The 27,805-nt window shown below is 38.6% G+C and overlaps 1 protein-coding gene across 1 annotated transcript in view; it reads left to right on the plus strand.

Moving 5' to 3' along the window:
- The first annotated feature begins 15,721 nt into the window (after nt 1-15,721).
- RAB21 (RAB21, member RAS oncogene family) overlaps nt 15,722-27,805 on the plus strand; it is a 35,098-nt gene continuing 23,014 nt past the window's right edge. Inside the window, exon 1 of the mRNA XM_054580117.1 lies at nt 15,722-16,117. Coding sequence (XP_054436092.1) covers nt 15,971-16,117 — 147 coding nt within the window. The 5' untranslated portion in view covers nt 15,722-15,970. The remainder of the gene's footprint in view (nt 16,118-27,805) is intronic.

A 27,805-nucleotide genomic window follows, 5' to 3' on the forward strand; every position in this document is an offset into this window, starting at 1 on the left:
AGAATGAGTAGCCAATAGAGACAACACTCAAGAAAGTGGTACTGAATGCTCAAATCCCCTGCACATATGTGTATTTCCAAACATTCCATTAGACCCTCCACAGCTATCGAAAAGCTCTCCAATCTCAACATCACAAATCTCCCTTAAGAACCCTCAACCAAACTATTTCACCAGTGCAAAACAATTTCTTGAAGAGAATTTTTCATCTTCATAATGATTTATTTTTCAAGAACATGGAAAAGTATAATCATTCAGGCCTAGTTTAAGTGGACAAATCTCTAGAATTTTCAGTTCCATGTAACTCCTGGCATCTAGTTTTTAAAAGTGAGCATATTAGACTGACTCAGTGAGACTGCTACTCTTCTGACTTGAACCTTTTTAGTGATTTAGAAACTGAAGCTACACAATTCTTTTCCATTTTTTTCCCCTCACCCAAAGACATTTTCCATTGTTTTTTAGAGAGAGAGGAAGGGAGAAGAGAAACACTGATGCAAGAGAGAAACATCAATTGGTTGCCTCCCCTATGCACCCAGGCCGTAATGAACTTGGAACTTTTCAGCATGGGATGATGATCCAACCAACCGAGCCACAACAGTCAGGGCAAGCCTACGTAATTCTGCTGTCAATCATGTCAAATATATACTTCTATTTGATACAGGCTGATGCTCTAGTTATTTCAAAATACCATTTATAAATGGAAATATAAAATACACATTACAATTAAACAAAGTTTTTTACTTTTTGTTCTCCCTCTAACCTTGAAATTATATAATTTTAGCAGAAATCGACAAGTTCTTAAAATATGAAAATGTGGCTGAAATTTCTTCTTTGACAAGAATAGGACTATATGGCATAGGAGGAACTTGAGACACTTTTAGTTAACATTGTCACTTTGGGAATGAATGGCCTGGGAACTGCCCTTTTCTCCCTCCCTAGCCCATGTGTTTCTTGGAATGTTCTTGTTTTCTCAAGTGTGAAGAAAAAATCTCCGAATGGTTTCTTTCTTTTTCGTGTTCAGGGACTTCTGAGTTCCCCTTTTGAATGTACTGTGGCCAAACTGGTAGAATTTCATTGATCTGTGTGTGCCCCCTTGTGGCCAATGCTTAAAATTACAGCTCAGTTTTGTTTGCCAGCAAGAAGCATTTGAAATGTTGATTCACATGTTAGGAACTACAGGACCATGAGATTAGAACCAGCTGGATGCTAGGGGCATAGCTTTTGACACAGTAGAGAGTGGATACCTGAACAAGGTGCAGATTCTGATTGAAAGGAGAAGGTGGTGTGCACGTCAGTTTGACATCAAACATGGCTATTACAATGTTTCTGGTTAGTATGGTGGAGTAAGTGAATGCAGTGCTCACATCCTCCCATGACTACATGGGAACTGCAACTGAACTGCAGAACAACCATCATTCAGAGCCACCTGAGATCAAGCTGAAAGGAGGTGCTATAGCTGGGTATGTGAAGAGGAGGCCGCATCAATACAGATGGGAGGGGGAGAGATGTGGGGTGAGCTGGTCCTATGCGCAGGTATGGTGGTTGACGGTTGGGAGGGCTGGTCCCACACTAACATGGCGGGTGAGAATTGAGAAGATTGTCTTAGCTGTGGAGGACCCCCCTGGGGAGCAAGAGGTCCCAGTCCCACACCAGGACACCCAGCTGGAGTTTCAGTGCCGAGAACAGAAGTCCTCATAGGTTCTGGCTATGAACGCCAGCAGGAATTATGGCTGAGTGAGATGGAGGGCTGCAGGAGTCCTGGGGTCTCTTCTTAAAGGATGTGCACATGAATTTACTTGGACTCACTTGCTCTGAGCTTGAGCACTGGGGCAGTAGCTGGAAGAGTACTAGGAATGTATGGGGAGGGACTGAATTATCTGGCATCCGGACAAGGGCTGGAGGGGCAGCTTTCTCCCATACAGAAGTGCTGGCAGAGGCTGTTGTTCTTTTGCTGAGCCCTCCTCCCACACAGCCAGTAGGCAGGTGCCATATCAGAGTCTCCATCAACCAAGCTATCACTGTTTGCCCTGCCCCGATTATTCTTTGAGATCCTGCCCCACCCTTCCTGTGGGCCTGCTCATGTCATTTCAAGTGGCTTTTCCAGACAAACAACCTCTCTTGGTTCATGCTTTGGAATTCCCTAAAATCTCTCAAACAAGCAGCATCTGGCCTCTGTGTACCCCGTACCTCCTGCTAAGTGACCCCAGGCTTGGCACTAGTGGCAGTTGGCCTTGTTTTTCAGCATAGCCTCTCTTGGGAACCTCCAAGCCCAGCTCAAGTAGCAGCCATCTGCATATTGTTCTGTAGCTCAGGTCCCAGAACAAGCACACCCAGCAGACAGCTTCAGATCACACTAAAGCACCATACAGTCACCTCCACAGACGAGCCCAAGGGGCGGACTAAAAGGTCACAAAGCCTCATTGAAATTAGTCCTGCTACATGGGGTCAGCACCTGCACAGCAGACCCTCCACAGTGGTTATGGCCAGTCCTTGCAGCAGATTGGCAGGGGGGTCAATCCCTCCCCCATGTACCCACAGTAATCAAAGCTCAACGACAACAGGAGGATGTGCACAACCTTCACTGGTGGGGGGTGCACCTGGAGTGTCCAACTCAGGTGACTTGGGAGGGCTGCATCTTTGGGCCCTAAAACAGGGATCCTCAACTGCCAGGCCACAGACTGGCTCCGGTCCATAGCCTTTTAGGAACAGGGCCACACAGCAGGAGGTGAGCAGCAGGTGAGCAAGTGAAGCTTCACTTGCATTACCACCTGAGTTCCTCCTCCTGTGTCTCCCTACCCTCATCTGTAGAAAAATTGTCTTCCATGAAAGCAGTCCCTGGTACCAAAAATGTTGGGGACAGCTGCTCTACAGGACATCTACTACATCAAACCATTTTACCAAGATCAAGACACATTAAACCTATATGTAATACATAGGAATGAACACAGAGAGGCTGCCAAAGCAAGGAGACAAAGAAACATGGCCCAAATGAAAGAATGGATCAAATTTCCAGAAAAAGAGCTAAACAAAATGGAGGTAAACAATCTATCAGATGCAGAGTTCAAAACACAGGTTACAAGGATGTACTGATAAATGAATTCAGCAAAGTAGAAGGATACAAAATTAATATCCAGAAATCAGTTGCATTTTTATATGCCAATAACAAACTAACAGAAAGGGAAATTAAGAAAACAATCCCATTCACAAATGTTTCAAAAAGAATAAAATACCTAGGAATAAACCTAATCAATGATGTAAAAGACTTGTACTTCGAAAATTTTAAGACACTGAAGAAAGAAATGGAAGAAGATACAAACAAGTGAGAGCACATACCAAGTTCATGGATAGGAAGAATTAACATCATTAAAATGTCCATACTACCCAAAGCAATCTAGAGATTCAATGCAATTCCTATCAATATTCCAATCACGTATTTCACAGAATTAAAACAAATATCTCAAAAATTTATACGAAACCACAGAAGGCCCTGCATAGCAACAGTGATCCTGAGAAAGAAGAACAAAGTTGGAGGAATCATGCTACCTAATATGCAACTATACTATAAGGCCATAGTAATCAAAAGAGTATGGTACTGGCATAAAAAAAGACATAGATCAATGGAACAGAGCCCAGGAATAAACACATGCCTTTGTAGCCAATTAATATATGAAAAAAAAAAAAGCAAGCACATACAATGAACTAAAGATAGTTCATTCAATAAATAGTGTTCAGAAAATTGGACAGATAACATACAGAAAAATGAAGCTAAACCATCTTCTTATACCACACACAAGAATAAATTCAATTAAAAATCAAATGGATTAAAGACTTAAATGTTAGAGCCCAAATCATATAAATCTTAGAAGAAAACATAGGCAACAAAAACTTGGACATTGCTTGTAGCAATATTTTATTGGATAAATCTCCCCAGGCAAGGGAAACAAAAGAAAAACAAACGGGACTACATCAAACTAAAAAGCTTTTGCATAGCAAAGGAAAATATCAACAAAATAAGACAACCCACAGAATGGTAGAACATCATTGCTATCAGAATGTCTGATATATCTGATAAGGGATTAATATCCAAAATTTATAAAGAACTTACAAAACTCAGCGCCGAAAAAAAAACAAAACCCAATTCAAAAACGGGCAAGGGACCTGAGTAGACACTTCTCGAAAAAAGGCACACAGATGTCCAATAGACATATGAAAAGATGCTCAACCTCACTAATCATCAGAGAAATGCAAATTAAAACCACAATGAGACATCATCTTACACCTGTCAGAATAGCTATCTTCAATAAATCAACAGACAACAAGTGCTGGTGAGGACGTGGAAAAAGGAGAACCATTTTGCACTGTTGGTGGGAATGCAGACTGGTGCAGCCACGGTGGAAAGCAGTATGGAGATACTTCAAAAAATTAAAAATGAATCTCTCTTTTGACCCAGCAACCCCACTACTGGAATATATCCAAAAGAACTCAAAACACTAATTTGAAAGAACATACACACCACTATGCTAATTGCAGCATTATTTACAGTCGCCAAGATATGGAAGCAGCCTTAGTGTCCTTCAGTAGATGAGTGGATAAAACAACTATGGGACGTTTACACAATGGAATACTACCTGGCTGCAAAAAAGAAGAAAAGTTTACCTTTTGCAACAATGTGGATGGACCTGGAGAATAATATGCTAAATGAAATAAGCCAGTCAGAGAAAGACAAATACCATATGATTTCACTCATATATGGAATCTAATGAACAAACTGAACTAACAAGCAAAACAGAAACGGACTCATAGATAGAGAGCAGGATGACAGCTAAGAGTGGGGGAGTGTAGGGGGTGGAGGTGGAGGGATTGACCAAAAAGGAAAAAGGACTCATGGACCTAGACAACAGTGTGGTGACTGTGGTGGGGAGGGGGGTTTATTTAAGGGGACTAAATGGTAATGGAAAAAATACAATAAAAGTATTTAAAGGAAAAAGTACAGCCCTGGCTGGTGTGGCTCAGTGGATTGAGCACCGACCTGCAAACAAAAGGGTTGCCAGTTCAATTCCCAGTCAGGACACATGCCTGGATTGTGGCCAGGTCCCCAGTAGGGGGCACATGAGAGACAATCACACATTGATGTTTCTCTCCATCTCTTTCTCCTTCCCTTCTTCTCTTTGTAAAAATAAATATATAAATAAAAAACCTTTAAAAAAAGAAAGAAAGAAGTACAAACTGGTAGTTACAGAATAGTCACAGGGATATAAAGTACAGCATAGGCAATATAGTCAATAATATTGTAATAATAATGCATGGTGTCACACGGATCCTAGATTTATTGGGGTGAACACTTTGTCAGTCATATTAGTGTCCCATCACCTGGATGCATGATGGAAAATAATATAATATTGTATGTCAACTGTAATTAAAAAATAAAAAATTATTTTAAAAAACATGGCCACTACACATATTGTAATTGTTTCTGTGTTGCTTCCCACACTAGAATATGAGCTCCATGAAGGTGGAGACATCTTGCCTGGCACTCAATAAAAGTTGTTGAGTGACTGAACAAATAAAGGAACAAATGGGTTTGGTTTGCAGAAAATTCTCAGTAGATGATATCTATTTTCTTTTCTATTGTTAATTATGCTAATTAGATGTTGAAAATTGTAAATGCTTTAACAATTTTATTTAATGCATTTCTCAAACCTCAGTATTTTATGGGCTTAGTTTTATCTACTTACTTGGTTTAATTAATAAATATGAATTGAACACTACCATTCAGGATCTGGTGATTCAAAAAATATGACAGACACAGTCCTAGCCTCCAGAGGACAGCACATCAGACTATATTAAAAATCCCTGTCTTGCTTCCAAACCCCCAATTTCAGTTCCCTCATTCTGGAGGCTAGCTGCAGGAATAATAGTTTTATTTCATTTTCCTCAGATTCTTTTATGCTTTATTGTTCTTGTTTTTTCTCCACTTTACCTACTAATACTCAATTTATTGTTTTTTTAGTGATTGTGTATTACAGTATACTAAACTCAAACTTCTTGTATTTAAGGAAAACTAATATAGAAACAATATATCTCTACTAGAATTTTAAAAAGTAGTTGTAGAGTCGTTTTTGAATTCCTTTTTTGTCCCAAAAGAGAAACCTAATCAGAATAAAAATATATTGCCTGTAACAGTTGCTAAAAGAAATCAATGTTCAATGGAGGATTATCAATACCTTGGTGAAATGAAGCTGAGAAAATACTTCAATGATTATTTTAAAGACATTCATAGAAAATAGTAGCAAAATTGGAAATAGCCTTCTGAGCTCTTGAGTTACTCATTCTCTTAGTGCTTGTTTAGCCATATTCTCTCTGCCTTTACAATGGAATATCCTCAAGGGATTTATAATTATGATGCACTGCAAAAATATACACACTATAGTAAGCTAAAGCATGGTTTCTCAACATTGGCATTATTGACATTTTGGGCAGGATAATTCTTTGTTGGGGTGGGGGGCTGTCCATGTATTATAGAATTTTTTGTTTTGTTTTGTCTTGTTTTTTTGCTTCGACTCCCTGTCGCTGGTGATAAAAATGTTCTTTTCCTGGTATAGAGGGCAGATTTATTGTGGGAAATTTATACCCTGATATTAGGTAGAAAAGGGCGATTACATAGAGAGCCTTGCCTGTGTTGTTATTTCTGAATTGTTTTCACCTCAAAGTGATCAATATGCCAAAGTGGCATATTCGGGGGTTAAATGTTCTGATCTGCTATCCATAACCACTGCTATTTAACCTAATGCTCAAAGTCTTAGTCAATCCAGTAATTGGGGAGTGGTTGAAAGTATAAATATTAGAAATAAGAAATATAATTACAATCATTTGCAGAAAACATATTCTACATTTTAAAAGTCCAAAATAATGTACTAAATCACATACATAAAATATTGAATTTAGCAAAGTCAATGAACAAGAATAAATTATAGTTATAGATATCAGTAATAAATGATTATAAAACAAAAATTTTAAATACCATTTGAGTGACATCAAAAATGATATCATAAAAGAATCTAATAAAATATGGACAATATCTCTGATAATTACAAAAATTATTGAGGAAAATCAGAAATGACTCAAATAAATGGAGGAACATGATACGTTTACATACTGGAAGTATCAATATTTTATGTCAGTTTTCTCCAAATTGACCTTTAAAATCAATGAAATCCCAATTTAAAATCTCAGCAGTTTGTGTGTGTGGAAATTGACATACTAATTTTAAAATTTATATGGAAATTGATAGCCAAAGCTATTATGAATAAGAACACAGCTAGAGGATTTACATATCAAATATCAAAATTTATATAAAGCTGCCGTAGGTAGAGTAGTATGGAACTGACATAAAATAGGAAAATGAAAGAGGAGAGCACATCTTGGAAACTGACTTATATTTTATAGTAATGTAGTATAGTAGGAAAAGTTAGAATCATCAGTAAACAAAGCTCATTAAACTGGCTTTTCACTTGGGAAATAAAGAATCTTTTTAAAAAAAATTTATTTTATTTTTTTGGAGTCCACTGAACCATTATGTTTTATTTTTATTTTTTTAATTTATAAATCATGTTTATTCTATTAGAGTTGTCTCAAGTTTTCCCCTTTTACCCCCCTCCATCCATCCCACCCCCACCCCCCACTCCCACAGTCAATTCCCACTCTGTTGTCCATGTCCATGGGTCATTCATACATGTTCTTTGTCTAGTCCCTTCCCCTTCTTTCCACCATTGTCCTCCTTCCCCATCCCCTCTGGTCCCTTTCAGTCTGCTCCATGTTTCTGTGCCTGTGGTTTATTTTGTTCATTAGTTTATTTTGTTGAATAGAGTCCACTTATAGGTGAGATCATATGGTATTTGTCTTTTCATCAACTGGTTTATTTCACTTAGCATAATATTCTCCAGTTCTATCCATGTTGTCACAAAAGGTTGGAGTTCCATCTCTCTCTTTCTTTCTTTCTTAAAGGTAGATTGATTTTATTTTTTTAGATGTCAAAGTTAATTATAAAATATTTAAAAATTTTTAAATGGTAATAAAGTCTCAGCAATTAAACCAACATGACATCAGCACAGAAATAATGAAGTAGATCAATGAAATATAATGAGCATTCTAGAGACAAACGTATATATCTCTCTGACAATGTAATATATGATTAAGTTGATATTTCAAATAAATGGGTAAAATAAGGCTTATTCAAAAACAGGGTGCATGGACCACTATTACTTGAAATAAAACACATATAGAGCCCTATTTCACACATTTTAAAAGAAATATTCAGGTAAGTTAAAAATTGATATGTAAAATCTAAGGAGTTTTAGAAGAAAATAGTACTAATATTTTTCATGACCTGAAGTAAAATATTCAAACCCAGAAGTTATACAGTAAATATTGACAATATGACTATATTAAATATTTAACTATATAGTAAACTACATACAAAAAAAGTTAAAGGACAAGGAACAAAATAGAAAAGTATTTGTAACACATCTAAAACATGGTTAATAGGTTTTTATTTTTAGGGAAAAAAGTTCTACAAACCTTAAATCAATAAATGGATAAAGAATACCAAAAAGTCATTTAAAGCTTTTTTAAAAAAAAATAATAGAAACAGGCAAGAAATACACTAAAACAGGTTTAGTTTCAACAAGTAGTAAAGGAACAATTAAAATAACATCATTGTCACAATCAGATTAATGAGTATTAAAAATATTGGTACTATCAAGTATTGGCAACTCTGAAAGGAACTGGGTATTCATAGAAACTTTTTCTTCACCTTAAAGCAGTCCCTTTAGCATATTTTGCAGTGCTGGTTTGGTAGAGGTGTAGTCTTTTAGCCTTCTTTTGTCTGGGAAACTCCTTATTTCGCCTTCCATTTTAATTGAGAGCCTTGCTGGGTAGAGCAGTCTTGGTTGCAGACCTTTGTTTTTCATTTAGAATATTTCTTACCACTCCCTTCTGGTTTGTAGTGTTTCTGTAGAGAAGTCAGCTGCTAGCCATATTGGGGCTCCCTTTTATGTTACTACCTCTTTCTTCATTGCTTCCTTTAGGATTCTCTGTTTGTCTTTGATATTTGCCATTTTAAAGATCATGTGTCTTGGGGTGGGCCTCATTGGCTTTCTCTTGAATGGGACCTTCTGTGCTTCCTGGACTTGTGTGACTTTTTCTCTCCTCCAATTAGAAAAGTTTTCCATCATGACTTTTTCAAACATATTCTCTATCCCTTGATCCTCCTCTTCTCCTTCTGCTATCCCTATTATACGGATATTATTATGTTTCAGGTTGTCCTGCATTTCCCTCAATTCCTCTTCATTCTTTTTTAGTCTTTTTTCATTTTCTTGCTCTTTCTGGGATCTTTCTTCTACCTTATCCTCCAGCTTGCTGATTTGGTCCTCAGCTTCATCTAGGCTGTTTTTGATTCCTTCTATTGTTCTTCAATTCAGAAATAGTATTCTTCATTTCCTCTTCTCTCTTATTGATCTTTTCTATGTCCTTTTTCAGGCTGATGTAGTTTGCAGTAAGTTCCTTGTAGTTTCCCTGTAGTTTTTGGTAATTCTCTCTGAGCTCACTGATTCTGAGGAAGCACATTGAGCTTCCTTAGAACCATTGTTTGGAACTCAGCATCTGTTAGTTTACTTGCCTCTATTTCTTTTAGTTCTCTTTCTGGGGATTGCTCTTTTCCTTTCAAGTGGGGTGTATATCTTTGTCTTCCCATTATATGTGAGACTCTTCTCTTTTGCTTCTGATTCTTAAGTTAACCTGTCTTGATCTCCTGACTTTGTGGTGTGAACTTCTGTGGTTGGAGACCGCTGTTTTTACTTTCTGTATCTGCCTCTGATAATGTCAGATGTTGACGCTTTCTGACCTTAGACATTCTGTTCGAGACTTCCCGTGTTATAGAATGTTTAGCCGCACCCCTAACCTCCTCCCATTAAATACCAATAGCCAAAATGTCACAACGTGCTGTCTAATGTCCCTTGGGGAGCATAATTACCTCTGGTTGAAAACCACTGGACTAAATTAACCATTTTTAGTTAGTTCCTGAGCACTATAAGTTTATTTCAACCCTTCCTATTCTACTGAAACTGTTCTAACCAAGATCTCCAATTACTGTGTTGTAGATAAACTAGTAGACACTTACCAATCCTTATTTAACTTGATTTCTCCAAAGCATATGTTGTGATTCTTTTTTCCCAAGACATTCTCGTCTCCTTGACATTGACTTCTAGTCTTCCTTCTACTTATTTGGTTGTCCCTTTGCAGTTGTTCTTCTTTGCCATCCCTTAAAAGTCAATGTGCTACAGAGTTTTGTCCTAGGCCACGGGACCCTCTCACTTTACACATTCTCCCTGAGTAATTTCATCCTCTCCTGGTAGTGCACTTCCAAGTCTGTATTGGTGACTCTCATCATTGCCTCGAAAGCCCAGATCTCTCTAATATGCTATAGGCCCCAAAAGCCGACTACCTACTGATGTTTTTTTACTTGAGAATCCCTCAGGCACTTCAGAATCTAAATGTCCCAAACCAAAAGAATAGAGCCAACATTTTTTTTTCCTACCTTACTTATCTCTCTCACTTTGCATAACCAACGCCTATTAACTCCATCTCTTAAGTCAGTGCTTTACAAATTTTAGCATTGATAAGAATCATAAGGAGGACTTATTAAAACACAGATTCCTGAATTCTTTTCTTAAAATTCTGCTTTAATGGAGGTGAAGGACTGGGAACCTGAGAATCTGTATTCCTAATAAACTCCCCGCTGATGCTGATGGTCTGCAGACCACACTTCAGTCACGCTATCTAAAGGATTTCTCATTGTTTCTATGATAAATTTAGTAATGCTAAATTCTTAGCATTACTTTCAGGTTCTATATGAGCTTATTTACTTCTTTACATTCCTCTTCCACCATGTTCCTCTCATTCCTGGTGCTTGTTTTGATGCTATGCTGTGTCCTGAAATATGAATACCTATTTGTTTGCCTGGCTGATCCTTACTCCTCGTTCAATATTCTGATCATTTATTTATTCTCTTGAGGGTCCACAAACTCAGGCATGCAAGACATTTATTTTTTCTAAAGTTGAATTTAACTCTTTGACTCCTAATAGAAACTAAATTTAAATGTGGGTAATCTTAGTTAATTCAGAATCTCCACCACATCTTGCCTAGGTTGTTTCAATGTTTGAAGGGACCTATGAACTTCCAAGGTGCCAGGCATTAGGGTCTCAGTTATCAACATCCAAATATTCTAGCATCTACCATCTCTCCACATTCTCATACCCAGCTGGCCCTCAAGTGCTGCTATGTCCTACTTGTCCCAGAAAAAAAAAGTACCTTTAAGTAAGGTGACCACTAATCCTACTTTGCCCAGGAATAAAGAGTTTCCCAGGATGTGGGAATTTCAACACTCAAATCAGGAAAGTCTTAGGCAAACTGGGATGATCGGTCACCCTATCTCTAAATCCAACTCTTTATCAATGTTTCAAGGAACATTTGAAGACTCTCTTAGCAGCGGCATTGAGGGAACTCTGTAAGACTAGAGGCTTTCTGTCTAGACACTCTACCTCTATTCTATGGTTTCTGGTCTATCTTAGACACAGGTGAACTTTACAAGCTGGTTACCTTCTTGGGCTTCTTTGAGGAAGAGAAAAATTTGTTCCCTTTGGTTTTGGATTCTCCAAAATTATTGGGATGTTATCACTATCAATGTGTTGGGCTGCAAATAATAGACAACCACATTACAATGAATTATATAAATTGGGTGTTTGTTTTCTCCAATCAGAAGTCCAGAAATAGCCCTGGTTGGTATAGCTCAGTTGGTTGGAGCATCAACCTGTCACCAAAGGGTTGCAGATTTGATTCCTGGTCAGGGCACATGCCTAGGTTGTGAGTTCCATCCCCAGTGCAGGTACATGTAATCCTGGTCTGGGCATGTATAATCCCCAGTCTGGGCGTGTATGGGGGTGACTAATCAATGCTTCTCTCTTGCATCAATGTTTCTCTCTCTCCCTTCCTCTCTTTCTAAAAATCAGTGGGGTATCCTTGGGTGACAAGAGGAAAAAAAAGTCCAGAGATAGGTAACCTTAGGATGTCTACTCAAGACTACCTTTAACTTCCTCCTCTGCCATCATCAGTACATGATTTTAGTCCTCATAGTTGCAATCTAACTATTATAACTCCAGGAATATGAATTTGAGGATGTCTCTTTTTATCTTTACAGCAGAGGAAGTCAAGGAATAAGGGTGAGAATGTTTGAACATCCTATACTCTACCACAGGAATAGTCACCAATGTTTAGCTCTCTTGTTTTTCCTTTAATACCCTTTGACTAATATTTATTTGTATTAGAAATGGTGGCTTGGGCTTCTGAAAGTTAAAATCCAAAAACTAGCATCTTTGCTGTACTATATTCTGTTGTCATTATCCTGCCCTTATACATAAGATATCTCCTGTCCCATGTAAATACTAGGAGGAAATACCCATTGACTAAAATATTAAAATAATATTCTACTTCCATTCATGTAACAAATGTTTATTGAGTGACCATAATGTGCTGGGCACATCGCTAGTCCCTAGAGATTCAATAGTGTGCCAGACATCTAGGTATCTGTTCTCATAAATCCTATAAACAAACTTTTAATATTATAAAAATATGAAGAAATCAAGGTTACTCTAGAAAGTATAATGAGTAAAGCCTCCCTGAGGAGGTGATATACAAGTTAGTATCTGAAGGATGAGATTGAGTTAGCCATGAGAAATGCTGAGGGTAGAACATTCCAGATAGAAGAAACTATACTCAAGAGCCTAAAGTTTTGTTGGTGCCTGCGCTCCCTCCTGAAACTCTAGGCAAAATAATCTATTCCTTGTCTCTTCCAGCTTCTGGTGGTTGTCAGAATTCTGTGGCTTGTGTCTGCATCTTTCCAGTCTCTGCCTCCATGGTCACATTGCTTTTTCTTTTGTGTGTGTAGCATCTCCTAATTTCTTCTTATAAGAGTATTTGTGATTGCTTTGAGGGGCCACCTAGCTAATCCAAGATAATCTATCTCAAAACTCTTAATTTAATCATGTCTGAAAAGGCCCTTTGCCAAATAAGGAAACATTTACAGGTGCCAGATATTAGGACCTGATATCTTCGTGGGGGAGGGAAGCATTATCAATCTGCCACAGCTTACATCTATATTTACCCACTTTGTTCAAAACTGTGCCAAACTGCCTTATCACAATCCATGAATATTTGCAATACTCTCCTTAAGTCCCAGTGTAAGCTAAACCTGAAAAATTATTTTATCATTAAAATTATTTTATTTTACAATAGAAAATTTTAATTGTTTTTGATTCAGTGATAAATGCCAAATAATGCTTATAGATTCTAAGGCAATCAAGCTATTAAATAATCTAGGATCCATATCATTTGAACAATGGTTGAAAGAATTGGCCAAATTGAAGAGAAGAGAAGGCTTAACAGAAGATCACATAGCTTTCTTTATACATATGAAGATGTTTCACAGAGAATAGAGATTGGATACATGTTGAATCAGAAACAATTGTAGGGAGAGAGAAGCAGATTTCAATTCAATATAAAGGAGAACAGACAATGCAAGGTGCCCCTTCAAAATGAAGTCTTAAAAAAAAGATTTTATTATTTTTAGAGAGATAGGAAGGGAGGGAAAAAGACAGGGAGAGAAACATCAATGTGTGATTGCCTCTCACATACCCCCTGCTGGGGATCTCGCCTGCGACCCCACCATGTGCCCTGACTGGGAATACAGCCAGCGATCATTTCGTTCACAGGTCAGTGCTTAATCCACTGAGCCACTCCAGCCAGGGCTGAAGTGTCTTTCTAATTCTTCCAATTCTGAAAGTGTTCACGAGTATGCAAAGGCCCTGAAAGGAGGAGTGCAAATAGATGCAGAGAATATATCATCAGATATAATCATGAGGATATTTAATAAAGACATAAGGTCTCTTTAATGACTGATTCTAAATAAAGCTAGGCAATATTATCCTTTTTAAAAAAAATCTTCATCTGAGGATATGTTTATTGATTTTAGAAAGAGAGGAAGGGGGAGACAAAGAGAGAGAGAACATCCATGTGAGAGAGAAACATTGACTGGTTGCCCCTCGTAGGTGCCCTGACCGGGGATCGAACCCTCAACCTTTTTTTTTTGGTGTACAGGACACACTCCAACCAACTGAGCCACCAGGCCAGGGCAATATTATCCTTCTTCATCCATTTTCCAAATTACAGTAAAGCCAGAGTGACCTTTAAAAGTGAAATCTGATTATGTCAGCCGCCCTTGATTAAAACCCGTCATTCGCTGAAAGACCCTTTCAGTATTGATCCCTGGCTTCTTTTCGTGTCTTATCTGATGCTTTTTTCCTTTCTCTTTGCATTCTCATATATTGCTTAACTTCAGCTACTTGCTCTTTCATACCTCAAGGCTTTTGGACATGCTGTTCATTCTGCAAAGCTTTCCTCCTTTCTTGCCTGGGTTACTCCAGTTGGGTCCCCAGTTTGCAACTTATTTTGAACTGTATTTTTAAGAGGAAAGCTTTAATTATATTTTTTTGGCCATGTCTGTCTTCCCTGCTACAATGTGAGCTCTTGATGACAAAGACTTTGTATCTTGTTCAGCACAGGACGTAGCATATGGTGGACACGTTCAAATATTCGAATGAATGAATGGACTATCTGGTTTAAAGTGGAAAGGAGCCTGGTGGGAAAAAAATGTTTGCCTGACACCAAATTTCTGGTTGCAAATTTTCAGAAACACTAGTATGGTTTCTTCAAAGAGTGTACTTCATGAAAGAAAAGGGAGGCCGATGAGGAAAATTAAGCAATCATCAAACAAGCCAAGGTCCATCAAGGTGGAGTCAATTTGGAATGTCAAAAGCTTCATGGATAACAAAAGCTGGGGCGCCAAATCATACTGGCTTAAGTTGTAATATGCGTTCATTCATTCCCAAATATTCATAAAATGCCAATTATGTGCTTAGCACTTGGAGTCAGACATTCAAAGGTGGGCAAGTCTTTCTTGTCCTTAGCAAATCTACAGCCTAACAAGCACAGACAAATACTCAGCAAAGTAAATTCCACAAAGTGTGGTAAACACTGCTAAAGAAAGTATATCCGTGTTATGACGTACCTAACTTGGGGGCGGGGGGGGGGAGGAGAGGGATGGAAGGACAGAAGGAGAGCGATGTTGCTTAGGGAAGCCTTTCAGGTTTAAGCTGAGACCTGAAAGATGAGGAGGAGACTTGGCGGTCTGGGGAACTAAAAGAAGTTCAGCAGTTATGCTTTGGTATCCCACAGAAAAATACTGTTAAGATACTGAAGGGCACCTTGGCAGTTTAGCTTACAGCAACTCTGGTGTGAGGGAGGTCATTAGCCTTGCGAACAATCCTTGAGCAAGAGCGATAACGTCCTGCACTTCGACATTTCACCTAAACTGGGCTTGCCTCAATCTACTCATTCGTTGTTCCCCCAGGTTCCCACAAAATGCAGAGTGGTCGTGGCTCGGAGGCAGCCCGGCTCTAACGCACCCTGCAAGTAGCACCTCCCCTGAAAGCCAACTCCACCCGGGGAAAGAGGCTCCAGAAGCCCCGCCCACGCCCTGGCAAGTTCTCCTGGGCTAAGTTCCTGGGGCCGCCGGGCCGCGGCGGTCACGTGACCCGAAAGTGTGACGTAGGAGGAAGGAGACGCCATTAGAGGGAGGCGGAGAGGGAGTGCTCTTCGCCTTTCGTCGGTTGCCTGACGTGGTTGCTGGGGCCCTTCATTCTCGGACTTTCCCTCGGCCCTTCGAGGCCTCTCCCCAGGAGGCATTGGAGACAACGCCCGGTGTTGGCGAACCAGTACGAAGGGCCGCGACTGTGAAGGCGCTGCGGTGGCTGTGGGGAGCTCGGCGCTGCTCTAGGGTTCGGGTGGCTGGGAAGCGACGGGATGGCTGCGGCCGGCGGCGGGGCGGCGGCGGGCCGAGCCTATTCGTTCAAGGTGGTGCTGCTGGGGGAAGGCTGTGTGGGGAAGACGTCGCTGGTACTGCGCTACTGCGAGAACAAGTTCAACGACAAGCACATCACCACTTTGCAGGTGCGGGCCCCATAGAGCGGGAGGTGGTGCCTGGGGGACCCTACCTCTCGGGGGCCGTGAGGACTCTACTGCCACGGTGCGCTGGATCTGGGCTCACAAATCTCAGGCCTGACATCTCCGCGTTCGAATTGCCGTTCCGAATTCTCCCTGGAGACACGCGCGGTCGGGGCAGCCTGTAGACATAAGGACAGGCTGTTGGGAGGGGAGTGGGAGGACCCTGAAAAGTCCCCTGTGTCTCTGGCTGGCATGTCTTGGAGTCCCCATCACTGGGCTTGTTTTTCCCCATCGTTTCGCTTCCGCTTGGGGCCTAGGTGCCTTCACCCTACAGCCACCGAGTGACTTCTCCCCCCGCCCTTTTTTTTTGCTCTTTCGGAATTAGGAACTTGGCTGCGGATTTGATTTTGCGAACTAGGTGATTTGTAACTTTAGTTCTTACTGATGACTAAGTGTTTATGCAAGTTCAATTTTGTCCTGTTTTTGAGTAAGGTGCTGATTGGCAAAACATTAATCTCTGGAGGGATTTTGAAAGGACCGCTTGCCCGTGTGTGTTACGCAGTTTCATTGCTGCCTGCGTGGTTCTGACTTTTGGGTCAGTCACATTCGGTGAGGTCGGTCGACCCACATTCCTGTGGAAACGTCATGTGAATACCGGCTAACAATTGGTCCCCAAACTAACAGCACAGCTGCTGCTGCTGCTACTATTTATTTTCTTTGCTTGTGATATGGAGCGAGGTTTCTTCTGCAATTACATTGTGGTTACTCAGAAAAGTGTTAGAATGTATTCATTGATTGGGACAGAAACCAGACCTGTGAGGCAGTTGTAGTCTCTCCTGTCTCCCAAAGAAATCAGGTTGCACGTGTTAGAAGAAAAATACCAACTGATCTGACTCAATCAGTGTTGTCAGAGACAGTAAAACCCTAGTGGACTTTTGAGCCTGATTGTCTAGATTCATAGCCCACCTCCATTCTTTTAACTAGTTGTGTGATCTTGGGCAAGTTCATTAATCTGTCTCTGCCTAAGTTTCTTCATCTGTCAAAGTGGCCATTATAAGACTGACTGACTAGCTCATAAGGTTGTCAGGACAAATACATGTAAAAGTGACTAGAACCGGGTCCAGTGTAAGCTCTTCATCTGTGTTATTACTTCCCCAAAGTGCACGATAGATCTTAATTAATGATTGTGGAGTGCGTAAGAGCATGAACACTATTAATTAAATTTTCAATATTCTAATTGTTGTGACATTTAATGCTTGATGCTATTATTAAACTACTGAGTCTAGAATTTACAAAGATGCTCCAGTTCTGATTACATGTTCTATTTTTACTTCTGGGCAAAGCATAATATCTGAAAAAATTAATGCGAGGAAACTCCTGGTTTTTTTCCCCTTACATCCTTGTACAAGACCAGTATACAATTTTACTAGTGAGTTGTTGAGTGCTTTTAGTGATATTTGTAGGGTAAATAAATACATTTCTGTGATCATTTGAAACTTTAGAAGTTCAATTAGGTAAAACAGCAATAGCTAACATAGAGTTCTTAATATGCTGAATACTTTTGTTTTGTCATTTTATTCTTATAACAGCCTATGAGGTGGATAGTTTTGTTAGCCCCATTTTATTTATAGGTGAGGAAACAGGCTTTGTTAAGTTGAGTAATTTACTGGTCATTTTATTGCCACAACTTATGCTGCCAAGCTGAAATTTGAACAGTTTTTGAGCATTTAAGTCACATGCCTCTGGATATTGGTAAACCACTCCTTAAGTGGTTTCCTTTATGCTACAGATCTAAGATAAAAGAGAATACCATTGTAACTGAGCTCTCGATTAAAAAATTATTATAGCCCTTCAACCTAAAAATTACACTCTTACTATATATTCTAAAAACACCCTTGAAGGTAAAAGTAGGCTACTTTTAAATATCTGAGAAAAACCTCTGCTGGAGACTGTCCGCAGGAAGTCCACTCACATCCAACCCAACTCCAGGAAGAGGTCCCAGAAGCCCCGCCCATGTCCAGGCACATTCTTCTTACCACATCCCAGGAATCTACACAAGGTCCTGTGCAGTCCACCCAGGAGAGGATGAAATTATGGTGGATCTCCAGTATCAAAGCATAGCAGTCTTGATTTTGATGTTTATATAACTTATCACAACAGTATCTGGATTATATTACAGAATTGAGGATTTTGTTGTATACCAATGTATGGAGACAGTATTAATATCTAATCTCTTTCTTTTAGATATCATTTCATCTCATCTCATCCTAACAGTTTCTCAGAGAAATTTGGCTTCATTGTGATCCATAAAACACATCCTTGTATGCTTTTAATTTCCAAATAGAACACAAATCAGAAGATAATGACAGAAAGTTCCCATTTTCTTGTCAACAAAACTGCTTATCACCTGTCTTTCTAAAATATTTTGTGTTTTGCAGAGAACACTTTCATGCATTCATATTTCAAAGAATTATAGGACTAAAAGAAACCTAAGATTAGTTCATGGTTCTCTGTTTCAGTCTTTTGTTTACTATTTCAGTCAAGTGATTGTCCACTCTTGTCTTGGAGATGTGATGAACTGATACAAAAAATGGAAAACTATGTCCTAAGGGGACCTGTTTTATTTTTAGACAAGTTTAATTTCCAGTAAGTTTTTCTGTGTGCAAAGCCAAAATCTGTTAACCTGTAGTTTCCAGCCCTAGTTCTGTTGCCAAATGTTGGTTGCACATGGCATACTTTCTGATAGTTGAATATAGCTATCACATCTCCTTGAGTCACGTCTTTTCTTGGATAAACAGCCCTGGTTCCTTTAACTGTCTCTCCTGTGATGTTCTAAATCATTTCAATGTTTTGACATCTTTTCTAGACACTCAGTGTTTACTCGTTGTCCTCTTTCTTTAAAAATGTGTTGCCTTGTAAATGATTACAAGGGCGGTTTGAACTGAACAGAGAAGTACAGGATATCACCTCCCCTTTTTTCTAACACTGAAGTAGAAAAGAATCTATGATCTTTTGGGGCAGTTATCACACTGATTAATATTTGGATTGATATCTTACTGTTACTTGCTTAAAAAAGAGGGGGGAGAAGTGTTACATCCCTTAAATTCTTTTTCCTTGGAGCTTGTAGTTAAATTTTTTGGTTTTTGTTTGTCCCTAACATATTTGACCCATTAAATTTCACTTTGATAGACTTGGTTGGGTCCTGGGCATGCAAAGAAGAATACGGCATGGTCCCTACTATCTGGATTAGCCGCTCATTTTAACTTTATCACCTGAAGATTTGGTTAAAATCTCTTTATGTCTCATCAGGTCATTAATAAAGATTTTGAAAGAAAGGGGAGAGGGACAAGAACGAAGCTCTGCAGCAGGTCTTACTGTAGTCCAGTGATGTGTGACAAGAAGTGTATTTTTCTTTAGACATTTTTTTTTAGATATTTACTTTTAGAGAGGGGGCAAGGGAGGAAGAAAGAGAGGGAGAGAAACATCAGTGTGAGAGAGAACATCAATTGGTTGCCTGGACTGGGGACCAAACCTGCAACCCAGGCACGTGACCTGACTGGGAATGGAACCTGCTACCTTTTGCTTTATGGGTTGATGCCTGGCCAACTGAGCCGCACTGGTTAAGGCTAGACATTTGGAATCTTAGGGTGGGGCTTTTTCAGACTATGCATGGGCCATAGTCTTCTGTCACCATATTAATAATAATGGAAGCAAAAAGCTTAAGATTTACTGTTGTAGGCTGCTACCTAGTGAATACAAAACCTTTAATGAAAATGGTTATTCCAGCATTACAAATCTCCTAGCTTTTTTGTATAGCTACATTAGTATTGCCCACAGGGGATATCACAAGATGCTTTGTCAGATTCTTGCAGAAGACAGGGTAGCACTGTGTTGCTGCATTAGAAGGCCATACCATGTGGTAAAAAGGGAAAAGGCTTTGAAGTGAGACTTTGGTTTGAATTTTGGCTTCTACTTACAGCCATCATGATGCTGATTATTCTAATGTTTGTAAGCTTGTATCTCAGGGATGTGATGTAAGTTTGGCTCTTGAGTCATGGATTGTTCTTTGAAACAATTATTTTAAAACATAGAGAAACAGATAAAAGGATACATGTTATTTTGGTAAATGCTCTTTTTTATTTTCTCAAGCCAAAAAAAATAAATAACTTGGGAGTCCCAGGCCAAAAGTTTTCCCCTGAAAAAAAATCATGATATTGTGGCAAACGTTTAAGGCTCTACAAATGTTGCCTGGTCTCCATGCTTAGGAAGGTGTCCCTAACAACAGTTGAACATCTATGATGGTATCTTTAGCATGGCTCATTCCTTTCTGAGTCAGACTCCTGCTTTGCAACCTCCAAGATGCTCCCCTGACGGCCCTAATCCCTGGACTTAACCTACAGCAAATTGCTGTATTTTCTCCTGGATGTGAAATTTCAACTTCTTTCTCAGCTTCTTGAGTCAAGCTACCCATCTCCTGAGTTGTGTCTCCCTACCTGCTCTTTGAATGTTGTGCAACACTAGTCGTCCTTGCATTTAATGGCAACAGCTCCCATTTATTGAACTCTTCTCTGAGAGGAAGTTTAGCCTGAGGTTAAAACAATGGTCCTGAGGTCAAACCTGAAGTTAGGCTTCAGTTTGAATTTTGGCTTCTACTTGTAGCCATCATGATGTTGGTTATTCTAATGTTTGTAAGCTAGCTCTTTTTAATAAAATGGGAGAATCTCACTCAGGATTTTTTTATGTGGATTAAATAGAGAGCCATTATATGTAAGCTCCTAGTATGGTGCCTGGTGCATGTCTGTTTAATATGTGTTTGCTGTTGAATAGATAGGTGGTGCTTAATTTGTGTTGGTTTCCTTCATAGTAATTCAGTCAAAAAGGTGATGGAATTAATTTGAAATGAATTATTTTGAGAACCCATGCTGTCTCTAAAGGATAACTACATTTTAAAATTGTTTAGCTCTGGCTGGCATGGCTCAGTTGGTTGGAGCATCATCCCATAGATCAAAGGGTCATGGGTTCAATTCCTGGTTAGGGCATGTACCTAGGTTGCAGGTTCAATCCCTGGTTGGGATGCTTACAAGAAGGCGACAAATTAGTGTTTCTCTCTCTCCCTTCCTTCCTTCCTGAAAGCAAAGAAAAAACGTTCTTGGGTGAGGATAAAAATATTTTAAAAACAAAATTGTTTATATATTATGTATTTTATAGATTGTGTATATATTTATTTATCGTCCATTCTAGAGTTGATATTTCTGGTGGGATTGGCATTTTTGGATATGCACTTCCTTTTTGAAAATTGTGACATTTGCCATACTTTGGTGCTTTCGTACCGTTCCCTTTTTGCAGAGCTCCTCCTAGGTTGCTGATAATTACAAAGTCATCTTGTAGGTGAGCTCTCTGAGAATTCAAGATCCTTTACCTGGCCCAGGGAGCTTTATTTTATAGAGAGTCCACAAGCTCTCATGTAATTTCCCTGTGGACTTGGGGCTTTGATAAAATTGACAGAGGCAAGAAAGACAATGAGAGTGGGGGAGTTACTGCTTTTTCTCTGGAATTTATTAAAGCAATATTGCTGAACCTAAGCAATTCAAGAATGGCTTATTTAGTTCCTGTTATATATCAAACATTGTGCTGGCTGGGGAATATGAAGATAAGTAAGATACTTTAACTGTTAGCTTTCTTAATTTTATGTATTCTTAAATGTTTATGCCACTTTGATTATAGCCACCTCTTCCTGTCTTTGGTATGTCTCTAAATCTTTGCTCTTGAGTGATCACTTTTTTTTTAGATGTGACTTCTTTTTCCCCTTATTGAAGGCATTTTAAAATTATGAACTCCAATTTAAATGCCTCTAACATTTCATTTTCCTTTATAGAATTCTGACTAGAATTCCACCCATCTGCCTCCTGAAGTATAGGATAGGTGCCTATTACTTGGTTAACAAAGTCATGCTGTAAGGTTGGCTGGGCAGATGATATCCTGACAGTTTGGCAAATGAGGAAACTAAGATTTGGATTAAATTTCCAAGGTCCCACAAGCAGTAATGGTGTACTATTTTTTCTTAAGCTGTGTTTACTTCTGTTTTTCCTATATACCTTAACCTCCTGAGCAATCCTTGGTATTCAGGTCTTAGCAGTTGGTTTTGCACTTGGCATCATAGTCTCTGGTGTAGGAATATGTGTTTCTTTGTTTTTAAGATTAATGTTTTAATGTCTGAAGTGTCTTCCAAGTAGTTCTTGAAGCCACATCTCTGCTGATTCAATCAGTTCACTTGTATTATCTTTATGAAATACAATAGTTAAGCCTTTTTCCTCTTCAGTATTTTACTAGAAACATCTGGGCTATAAAAGGGTGAGTGATTTTTTAAGAAGAGTTTTTCAGAATTGTGGTTTTGAATTTCTAATTTATAAGTATTCCACATCTGACTGCTATTTTCTGCTTTGTATTTTGAGCTACTCCTTAGAAGTGATTTACTAACTTTCCTTTGCAAGGTATTCACTTGGACTCTAAACTGATTATAATACCTCTTTTTAGAGACCTAAGAACAAGAAATGTTGAGGTATTCAAGCCCCCAGCTTAGTTTTCTTTTCTAAAAAATTAAAACATGTTCGCCATATAACTGTATAAATTTAAGGTGTACAACATATTAGTTACATTTAGATATTATAATATGATTGCCATTGTAGCAACCTAGCTCAGTTTCCTGATAGCTAATTTTTATTGCCTTGCTTCAAAGGACTAATTTTATAAATTATCTGCCTGAATCCTTTCATGTCTTAAGCCTGGAAGTGGTAATAAATACTTTAAATACAATGCTTAAGCCTGAAACAATGGTAGTGATTATGGTAAAAATTAATATAACCATTCAGATATACGCGCGCACACATACACAATGAAAGTTTGTTGAATTTAAAAGATAATAGAAAGACAGGAAAGTTTTTGTCCACAATTCAGTTACTGTGCTACTTTAGGTATTTTGCTTTGTCAGTGGTTAGCAAGCACAGCAAGTGATCTGGCTAACAACAAAAACAATAAAAAATTGATTTAAAATTTATGAAAAGACTTTATTTGGCAGATATAACTTGTTCCTATTATTTCTCTCTTATAATCTTTTTTTTTAAAGATTTTATTTATTTTTAGAGAGGAGGATGGGAGGAATAAAGAGAGAGAGAGACATTAGTGTGAGAAAAGCATCAACCCGATTGGTTAATTTCTTAAGGGCCCTGACGGGACCAAACCGGCAACCCAGGCATATGCCTTGACCGGGAATCAAACTGGCAGCTTTTTACTTTGGGTAACAGTGCCCCACCAACTGAGGCACACCAAGTCAGGGCCTATTTTGATTCTTTAAGTAGAAATTTTTAAAAAATTATCCATTGTGATTTCAAGTAAGATGTTGGGTAAAATAAGCATCAGGTGCAAATGACGGATGGCAGCCTGATCAAATAAGATCGTTAATTTTGTTAATACCCCTAAGGTTTGGAAGATAAAATAATTGGAATTGGAAGTAGTGGAGCTGTAACTTTGGGTTTGGAGGAATAAGGTGGGAAGTGTACCATTATTTTGATCCTGCTTACTTTGTGCTTACCCTGAGAATAGCTTGGGAGATGAATTGGCGTCCAGGACCACTTAGAGGAGTGCTCAGTTAAGAATGCATCTGTATGTTCTAGAGTGGGCAGCTTTGAGCAGTAGAAAAAGTACAGTGAAGCTAGACAGGCTTTCATCGACTGTAGCGTCTGACTGAGTTGTCTGACCTTGGGTGTCACTGTATTTTTTAAACCTCAAGTTCACAGCTCTAAAATAGGGATAATTACTTACTTTACAGGGTTGTTATTAAAGATTAAATGAGAAAGCCCAAAGACAGTGGTTGGCACATAGTATGTGCAGTTTTTGTTTTTCTTCGTATGTCCCTAGACCCTTTTGAATTGGTATTGTTTTATGCCACTTTTCCTTTCCCTCCCCTTTCTGGACTGGTGTTCTTCGCTAAGGTGTTGCCAGGGATTTATAAACGCCTTTGGAAAGTGTGTAAAAATTGTTTTTGCTATGCGCATATGTGTACTTTTCTTGAGAGTGGAGTCCATGAACACTCTCTTCTCCAACCCTCACTGCCATGTAACAGAATTAAGAACCACTGCCCCAGAGTAATTCCTGTTATCACAGGTGGTATTAGTAGTCTGCACACATTAAGTATGCCTCTTAGAGGTGGTTAGAAAGGATAAGACAAATTTCAGTCTTTTGACCGATTGCTGTTATCTTGCTGTTACATAAAATCTTTTCGGTTTTATTCTCAAAAATAATTATATCTGTTTTTAAAACTAGATGTGTGCTCTTCAAGAAAACAAAATATTAAAAACTTAGGATGTATATAAAATGATATGATTTATATTACAGAAGGAATTTTTTCATAGAGTGGTACTTATATTTTTCATTATGAAGGGGAAAAAAAAGCTTTAGTGGGGACCCTTTGATAATGTGCTTTGTGAGTATATCAGCTATTTGAGTTAAAATAATTTGGTTTATAAGGAAACTTTTAGGAACATATTTCTTTCATAGAGTTATACCTCCATTGATTTACTCAGGCATATTGTATATGTGTTTATCTACAATAACAATACAGTTGACCCTTAAACAATATAGATTTGATCTGCACGGGTCCACCTATGCACGGATTTTTAAAGAATATGTACAGTGCTGTAAATTTATTTTCTCTTAATGATTTTTTTTAACATCTTCTTTTCTCTAGTTTATTATAAAACTGTGGTACATAATACATATAACATGAAAAATATGTGTTAATCAACTGCTCCTGTTACTGGTAAGGCTTCTTCCAGTCAACAGTAGGTTATTAGTAGTTAAGTTTTTCATGCCAGTTTTCATCTGCATAGGTGTTGGTGCCACTCTCCCCGTCCCTGTCACTAGAGAAGAAGCATTAGCGCTGGTCTCAGCCTGGGAGGTACCATAGCATAGAAGCTATGAATTTTTTTTGAAGTCAGACTCCTGAATTTTAAATCCCACTCTATCACTTCCTTTGACTTGGGCAAGATACTTACCCTTCCTGTATCTCGGTTTCCATGTCTGTAATATTTGGATAATAATTCACAAGGTGTTAGGAGAATTAAATGAGTTAATATTTAAAAGTTCTTAGAACACTGTCTATTTTATTCAAAACACTGTAATAGTGTATAGTTAATGTGGAATCTAGTTAACACAATATTAATACTTATGAAAAGATAACACATTATGAGGTATTGTACTCTCTGAGGGTCTATAAAAACTTATAATGAGGCATTTATATTGTACTATATTAGGGTTGTAAAATTTTTCAGGGTAGAGAAACTATGGGTTGTATGGATGGTAGGAGAAAAATTCAGGGAAGAAGAGGGTAGGTCAGAACAGAGCTGAGGCGGGGGTCAGACTCTGGTCCTGCGGAGGCTGCTCCAGGTCATCACCGATGGGGGAAAGAAAATAAGTCATTCCAGACATTTCTCTGTCTGCCAGGGAAAGGGGTAGCACTTCCCTCTAGTGGAGAAAGCCACGCCCCTATGTCCAATGGCTTTTATTGAAAGGGTTATCAGTGGGGCTACGTAGTAGGAATGTACAGGTGATCTCATTACATCAGTATATTACTGTTTACAGAGAATAGATGATGTTTTGAAGAAAACAAGTGGCAGGAACACACTGATTTACATTCGTCCGAGAGGAGATGAGTAAACATGAGAGCGCAAACATAAGAGTGCCAAAGAGTTTAGGGTCAGGGTCTGTGAATAATGTAAATTTCCTTCCCAGCATGAGCTGGTTGTCATAGCTTTTGAGAGAAAAACAAAGCATGCTTCATGCTTCAAAGAATTTACTTCTAGGCCTGATTTCCAACCCCGGAATGGCCCAACCCAGTTTAGGGCTGTCTCCAGTATTGTTTCAAACCTGAGCCAGGCGGGGGATCAGAGCTACCAAGAGATAAGGAGACTTCTTTCAGATAGAATGAGGACCCCAGCCATATCAAAGCCGAGGGTTTGAGGGTCTTTTGGCTTTTCTCCATGTACCCAAGCTCTTCCCTGATTCCCATGCGGCTGTGCCTGTCTTAGGTTGCCTTTGCCATCGAGAGGTCTTACTTGTCACTGACCAACCAGCCATCCTTCAGGGCCAGGCAGGGTGATGTGAGGGAGGCAGGGGCTGCGTTCCTGCCAGGGGAACAGGCTTTGTCTCTTCAGCGGCCTATTATCCCAAGGCCTCCTTGCTCATCTCCAGCCTTGGGGCCCTCTTGCCTCTTGGCGAGGCTACAGTTCCTAAAACCAGATGTGACGTTTCCCAACACAGAACTTGTATATATACAATTGAGATAGAGAAGAAAGAATAGGCCCAAATTAGAGGGGAATTTAATAAACAAACAGAATTGGAGGGAATGTATACAGACCAGGTAAGTTGGATAGTGTTGGAGAGTAAGTGAAGAAATAACTGGAAGCCATCTTAGGAAGAAAGAGGTAGAAAAACTGTGAAGGTCCCTGGATACAAAAATAAGGCTTTGAGATTTTTATTTGTAGATTAGGGCTCCCTAACTTTTATAAAGGAGAAGCTTATGAATGATTTTGTAAAAAGTGGTTTAGCACAGTACTTGGAGGGTAAGTGTTCCATAACTGTTAGCTAGCATTAACAATTGTAGAAATGACTATGTATTATTTCACTATATAGATGGGCTATGTATGGATATATCTATTTTTAAATTACCTATTGATGAACACTTATTTCATGATTTTTAATTTTATAATTAATACTGTGATGAACACTCTTTCCATAAAATTGTTTCGTATATTCATGATTTCTTAGGAGAAATTTCATTCTGTCCCTTAAACTCCCCTTGGTAGAGTGGCAGTGAGTTTCAGAGGAGATGATAGAAATTCACTCCCCTCTGCTAAAAAATCCCTACAAAACTCAATACTATTTTAGTTGCCAATAGGGATGTAGTTCAAGTATATTTACTAAAAAAACTTATTATAGACCCTTTCTATGCATTATGATAAGATTTTTTAAAAGTCATGGACACTTTAGGAAGATAATTTGGCATGTAGGCCAGAGTGTGAGGTGACACCAAAGGTATTTAGTCTAGGACATAATATGAGACTGATGGTCATAGATCTCCAGAGGAAATATGAACACAAGGTTTGGTAGTTTGGGGAGAAATATGGAATGACAAAGGAGGAAGAATATTCAGTGATGGTTTTACTAAGATTCTAAAATTCAGTGACTTGGAGAATGTGATCAAAATACTGACATTGTAATGGAAAGCCATTTTTGGAGAGAATACAGTTTAATTTTAAATATGTTTGGGAGGCATTTAAGTTGACCTATATATTAAATATTTAGATAGGAGTCAGATCTGGAGTTCCTTTCTATAGCATTCATATTAAACCATGGAAATGGTTGAGTTCAAATAAATTACACAACTAATAAAAGTGGCATAGCTGAGGTTTAAGTACAAAGTTTTACTTCAAAGTTTGTATTCTTAGCCCCAATGCTGCAGTGAATGGGAGAAGTCCTTTTATTCACATTTATTGTCATAACTAGTATTTGATCTTTTCATTTTCTAAGTTATTTTTTCATTATTTTGACATTTTTATACATTTTCTGTATAATCTTTATTGTTTCGTTTAATAAAATATCTTGGGTAGTATAGGTTGGGCCTTTAAGGCAGACGTTCCT

Source organism: Pteronotus mesoamericanus, unplaced genomic scaffold (assembly GCF_021234165.1).
Source record: "Pteronotus mesoamericanus isolate MK-2021 breed Mesoamerican mustached bat unplaced genomic scaffold, CSHL_Meso_final contig_56, whole genome shotgun sequence".
Taxonomy (NCBI): Eukaryota; Metazoa; Chordata; class Mammalia; order Chiroptera; family Mormoopidae; genus Pteronotus; species Pteronotus mesoamericanus.